This window comes from Antrostomus carolinensis, unplaced genomic scaffold (assembly GCF_000700745.2).
Source record: "Antrostomus carolinensis isolate BGI_N321 unplaced genomic scaffold, ASM70074v2 scaffold25962, whole genome shotgun sequence".
NCBI classification, from domain to species: domain Eukaryota; kingdom Metazoa; phylum Chordata; class Aves; order Caprimulgiformes; family Caprimulgidae; genus Antrostomus; species Antrostomus carolinensis.
In genome coordinates this window covers 3,479-9,819 of record NW_010298011.1, presented here as the reverse complement: position 1 = coordinate 9,819, position 6,341 = coordinate 3,479, and the positions used below count along the sequence as shown (strand labels likewise).

General features: G+C 48.2%; 1 protein-coding gene across 1 annotated transcript in view; it reads right to left on the bottom strand.

Annotated features, from left to right (window-relative positions):
- Positions 1 to 2,533: 2,533 nt before the first annotated feature.
- SF3A3 (splicing factor 3a subunit 3) overlaps positions 2,534 to 6,341 on the bottom strand; it is a gene marked incomplete at its 5' end in the record, with an annotated part of 6,882 nt that continues 3,074 nt past the window's right edge. Inside the window, 7 exon segments of the mRNA XM_010162317.1 lie at positions 2,534 to 2,831; positions 3,421 to 3,476; positions 4,372 to 4,462; positions 4,909 to 5,019; positions 5,134 to 5,298; positions 5,894 to 5,963; positions 6,281 to 6,341. The exon segment at positions 6,281 to 6,341 is cut by the window's right edge and continues 40 nt beyond it. Of these exon segments, the coding sequence (XP_010160619.1) occupies positions 2,754 to 2,831; positions 3,421 to 3,476; positions 4,372 to 4,462; positions 4,909 to 5,019; positions 5,134 to 5,298; positions 5,894 to 5,963; positions 6,281 to 6,341 (632 nt within the window).

Below are 6,341 nucleotides of genomic sequence, written 5' to 3'. Positions count from 1 at the left end.
CCTGCCAGCCCAGCCACACGCCCCAGCAGCGTCCCCTCTCCCCTGCAGCTCCACATCCAGCCCCAGTGCCAGCAGCAGCGTCCCCAGCACAGGGCAGAGCCGCGTCACTGAGCAGGAGCAGGGGCTCTCCCTGGGGCGTGTTTGTGCCCGGGCTGCCAGGGCACCCCGAGGACACCGCCTGTGAGCATCTTCAGGGAGAGAAGGCAGCTGCTGGGGACTTGCCCAGCTCCTGCCTGAGTCAGCTGCCGGAAGGTGCAGAGACTTGGCCCTGCAGAGGTACAGGACAGACACCCCAGTCCAGGTCTGCACTCTACCTCCAGGACGAGCCCCGGGGCCGCAGCACACGCTGCACGCAGCCACGCGCTCACAGGAGCGATGCTCAGCCCCGGGACGTCCACAGACGCTCCCTCCAAAACCACCACTGATGTGGCCCAGGGACGTGGCACGGCTGCCAGCGAGCAGGAGATCCCTGAGGAGCCACATGCTCCTGTTGGTGTGGTTACCCTCCACCGGCGCTCGCCAGCGAGACACAGAGCTGCATGGCAGGGTAGTTACGGATGGTGCTTGGCACCACGCAGCAGTTTGCTGATGCTGTTCCAAATGAAGATGTGACCCACAGGCAGCAGCACCCATCACAGGGAGACCCCAGCCCACCAGCCCTTAGAGCAGTGAGACCCTCCGTAGCAGTTCTTGCTGTGGATGGACAAAGTCTGGTGTGAAAAATGCCCATTTCCAGACATACCTGTGCAACAGGCCCTCAGGACCTGGCAAGAGCAAAACACAAGCCTATGGGCTCGTGGAACATAAACAGCAACAGGAACATTTACAGCTGAAGTAGCTTTCACTAGCGAGAGGTGGAAATGCTCTGGGTCACAAAGAGCTGTTGCACTGCCAACACTCAAATATTTCTGGTTAACTCATGATAAAAGTCACATCCTTCCCACCCATCCGTCTCTGTGGGCATCTCCCCTCCCCGCCAGCCCACACCGCAGCTCCCCAGCCCAGGGTGGTGGCACACACATCCCTTTCACACAGGATTTCCCACCTGTCTGGCCTGGACACCGCAGCCCTCAGGAAGGAAATCAGGCAGCACCTCTGGGAAAAGCACCTCTACAGCAGCTTGTTCCCGAGCGTGGGCACAGGAGCCACCACTGCTTCACAGCAGGGAGAATGGGATTCTGCCAAGAGTGGCTTCATGATGGACACAGGGTTCTGCTGTAAAGCTCCTGGTAACATCCTTGCAGGTGCCTCCACGCTGCTGTCAAGTCCTGACTGCAGAGGGGTCTGCACAGCTTCCCACCGCCCAGTCCCTTGCGCTGCCACCCGTCCCCATGGAGCAGGAAATGCTGCCTGCTTTGCTGCTTCCCACGACACCCAGTTCTCAGTTGTAGGAATCTCTCTGCTTTCATTCAGAATCTTTACCTGTTTAGCTAAGGAAACAGTGGAGACATGACTCCAGAGAGGCTCCATGGCCGAGTTCTCCAAGGAGAACTGCAACGCTCCCCTCCCCTCTTGTGATTTAGGCCCAGTTAGCATTCCCTGAGGACCTGGAACGGTGGAAGCTTGTGTAGAGACCACTGAGGCTGTTCACTCAGAGTGAAAGAGAAGACAACACAGGCTGGCATCTCTCTCACCTTCCAAAGCACCACCCAGACCAGGTCTGGACAAGCTGACTGAGCAGGGTGCCACTGCAGCACAGCCCAACTCAGCCCCAGGGCAGCTGGGAACAAACATTCACTGGACATAAATGCCCATCAGACACAGCCTCATCTCCAGGAGAACAACTTTCCCCCAGGACAGGGAAAGGAGAGAGCCCCCAGCACTGACTCACCTGCTCCCTGAAGCACCCGTCTGCTGTAGCTGCTGCCAGCGGCGCGAGAGCCTCCGAGCGCCGACAGCAGCTGCGGTACCCGCCCCACAGGCTGGTGCCAGCAACCAGCCCCACCCCTGCCAACCACCCGCTGCACACACCGTCCCCGGGGGGGAAGTGTTTTGTTACCTGCTGCTCCACAGCATCTGGAGATGCAAACAGCCCTGCACAGTGACAACAGAGAAAGGGGGTTTTTTGAGGCGAGAGATGGAACACAAGCCAACTCTACACCAAAATTAAACCTCACCTGAGGGGCACGAGGTCTGACACAGCACTGGAGAAATTACCACAAACTGCCCACACAGCCCAACCTAAATCAAACTCTATCATTAATTCGCTGAAAAAAAAATCCCAGTGGCCAAACCTCCACAGGGAGACAGACCCAAGGCAAAGGCAGCAACACAAGCCAAATACATTTGTTTTGCAAAGGAGCCCAAAAGAAAAGCATCCGCTTACAGAATGACGTAGCACAGGACTGTCACCCGTCAGCATGAGTGCTCATGAAGACTGACTTTCTGTGTCATAAAAGTTTCCATCAGAACAGGAGTAAGAGAGAAGCAATTGTTTCTGACAATTCAAACTGCGTAAAAAGCATTTTTAAAATATCGTAATCAAATCTCTTCTCTTCAGCATACAAAAGGAGACACGTTTCTCAGCACTTCCTAAATTAAAACCAGTTTATTTTTCAACTTTTTTTTTTTTTTTAATATAAAATAACGTCACGACTCTGCTTTTCACGAGGGGCTTACTAGAAAGTGATTCTATAAAGTATCTTTGAAATCTATATTCATGCACATAGAAAATCCAGAAACTGAAGAAGAATCAGAGCTGCTGACATGTTTCCACTTGCTTTTCAGATGTGAAATCCTTCACTTGGGAAAAGCTACAGCAGCCCTTGACGTTTCAGGTCTTCATAGGTCTTTTTATTCACCACATTCCCACTGGAATCCTCGTATTCCTCCTAGAATTGAATGAACAGTTTAGAGACACCTGGACACAGCCTGACTCGGGCTGTCCTACAGCACTTGAATTCTAGCTGCAGCAGCACCTACTGAACACAACCATCCTGCCAAGAACCTCTCTGCAGGAAGGCACGCAATGGATCTAGCAGCAGGCACCATGAGAAGAGCTTATTCTGAGTCAGAATAACTACAACTGTACAGGTTCTATTCCCCACAGCTGCCCTGCATACTGCTGGAAAAGGGTTTGAGACAGAAGTTTAAGAAAAGCCACTAGTGTAAGTGAACACACTGCTCACAACAGTTCTTTTTTCTTCTCACAAACCCAAGATGACATTGGTACTGGAAAGCAGTGTATTAAAAGAGGCTGAGTCTGTGCTATCAGAATTACTTTCCAACACAGCACAAGTGCTTTTGTACATCACCACTAACAGGAGCTGTGCAACCAGCAGCGTAGGCTCCTGCTCATCTCTCCAGCATGCAGGGGACTCTCAAGCTCTCCTGACAGAGCCAGACAGTTCACACAAGGAAAATGAAGGGTTCCCACGTACACGGGACTAGAGACACGTGAATGCCTCTGTAACATCTCACCTCTGTATCGGGCTGCCATCTCTCTGAAGCCTTCTGTTGTTTCAGCTTTGCCCACACTGTGAATACAAAGTCATAGAGGATCTGATGCCATATCCCTTGAAATACTAGCTTTTAATCTAGCAAAATATACACATGAGCTTTTTCCTTCTTTCTTTAATTGAAAACACTGTCACTTCAGCAGTCCAGGAATGTACCCAATATCCATGACAAACGTATGGCTCCTCTGCACTGTTTACTGAGAGGCACAAGAACTAAAGCAAACAAGGCTTTAAAGTGATCATTCAGGATGGGACACAAGACAAAGGTCCAAAACCACTACTTCAGAGATACAGCTCCAAAAGTAATAATAGCTTGTTTGGGAAATCAAGGCTTTACCTGTTTGGTTTCTTCTAGGCAGAAATTAAATTAACCCCCAGGAACCATAACCTGTATCTGTTACCCTAAGTGGGGTAGATTCAATAAGCAACCTCTGCGGGAGGTATTCACCTCAAAACATCAGCACAGGTTAGCCACATTAAATTATAATCACTGTAAATCCCAAGTACTGTAGGCTTTCAAAATCTGTCTACAGGCTCTACCATTTCTGAAGGTTTTTCTGGCTTCCCCATGAAGATGTTGACAAATATCAACTGAGTAAAAATTACACGGAATGACGCAGCCAGACTCTGCCTAAAGAAACGGTGGCCCATTGCACTTGGCTGATATTTCACATGCAAAGAGTCACAGACAAAACAGCTGAGAACAAATGAACACTTCACTTGCAATCCCAGCAAGCATCTCCTCCTGCAGGTATCCAGCAAAGAATAAAAAGCCACTCTGAAGAGCTGGGAGGGATGGTCCAAGGAAGGATCCCAAAACTAGTCTCTGGTCATAGGGTAAGACAAGTTTTCATCGAGAGCGAATGTGAGCATTCTTATGCCACGTGTTCCCTGTTCTGCCATCACTACTTACACGAGACTGCATCCTCAATCTGTGTGACGTTGGCAAAGTGTGCAGTGTTGGGAATGCCCAGGCACCTCATCCCATGAGCATGTCGCCACTCCTGGGGAAAGAGGCAAGAGGTCAGTGTGTCAGAGGGAATGGCACTTCATCCACAATGCCAAAGACTAAAAGACATACTAACATCTGGACAGGGTGAAACAAATACTATGAAAACACAAATCTACCACACCTAAAAACCTCTGTATCTTTTCTGTATCTTAGAGAGTAACAATACACTGTCAGTCAATGGGCACTCTGCACCAATCACACCTGGATACTGGACTTAAGTGTTCAAGCAAGAAGGCACCATACAGAAATTTGCAGAAGAGATCTTGGTATGCCCTACATAATCTATAGCTCAAATCACACAGCCCCACAGCGTCAGCCCAGATCCACATTTTAGAATTGGAAGAAGTGCCCCTCGGGCACCCCAGTGATTTACTACTTACTTACTACAAAGACTATCTGAACATAGTACTGATGTTTTTGTAGCAAAACATTACTTACTGCAAAGTGACGCTGAAAAGCTTTGGGCCCTCGGTAGGTGTAGTTACCACAAATCTCACAATTGTAGTTGATGTTTAAACCATGTAATTTATATAACCAGTATGGGATTGGCTGACAAGCAAAGAGAAAAAAAGATTAGGCCAAATGGCAGGGCAGGTTCAAACAGAAGAGCAGCGTGGAGTCAGTGACATCTCCCATTTTTCCAGACCTGACAATCCCAGTTACCTTGCCATCCCAACCAAGAGGCAGGTTTTTAGGATTATAAATTATTTCATTTTCTTCATCTTCACTCTCACTCTCACTGATCTGCTCTTCCTCCTCCTCCTCCCTCTCTTCCCCTGTCCGTGCTTGCTTACGCTGCACATTCTCGTGAGTGAGGTGTCTCTGTTCCTGTAGGGTGAGAAATGAGAAGGAACCGTTCACATAACACAACAGCAACAAAGTAAGGGCAAGTGTGAAACACTTCCTCAATGTACAGAGGGAGGGGAATGGAAGACCAATACAAAACAGGTAACTCTCATGAAAAACTTGCATACATTAGCACTTCCAAGATGACAAGCTAACAGCAACAGCCATGCTGCTAAAAGCAATCGCCTCAAACAGAAGCAAAGGACTTCAGGCAAGAGTCAAGGCAGAACAAGTCAAGGTTTGCAATACCCTGTGACCTAGGCATGAAATAGGAATTATCTACATTGATGTGGTGCCTAGAAGAGAAGGAACACGAAGCCTCTGTATCTGGGTCTGTTCACAAAAGCCTGACAAATAATGAGCTAATGGAAATGTCAATGTAATCCATCATATTCGACTTACTGACAGAAAAAGCCACCTGCTAACATGCACTTTAAAACATTACAACTCTGGAAATGAACACAACTCTTCTGGGCATGCTGTCTATGAAAGCACTGGATAAAGATGTGGATGACCTTCCAGTCACTATTTGACAGCTCTGAAATAAAAAGCTCAAAGACAAAAATAAAATCCTTACCCCCAGAACTTCTACATACTCATAAATCTGAGCTTCCAGGAATGCAAGATCTTTATTTCTTTCAGTGTCTCTGGAAATAGATAAAGAAACATTATAAAATCCATTCCAGAACTGCAGACATCATGTGTACGCTGAACTCCTAGAGACACATTTAACTTGTATACAGCAAGAAAACAGAAACAAGTACCAAACAGCTCGTGTAAACTAAACTGCACACAAACCATCCAGCTCTGCTGTCTTCCATTGGGTTCAGGACTATTTAGTCCAACATGAAACGCTTCTGATACTCCAAGAATCTCCCTGTCACAACTATACAAGAGTGATGTCTGTAGAACATTTCTCACCCAAGTGAAGAGAACAACACCAACCCGAGAATGACAAACTCACCTTTTGCTTCCTTTTGTCTTTGGATTCTTAGCAAACAAGGAAGGATCGAGTGCTTCTAGGG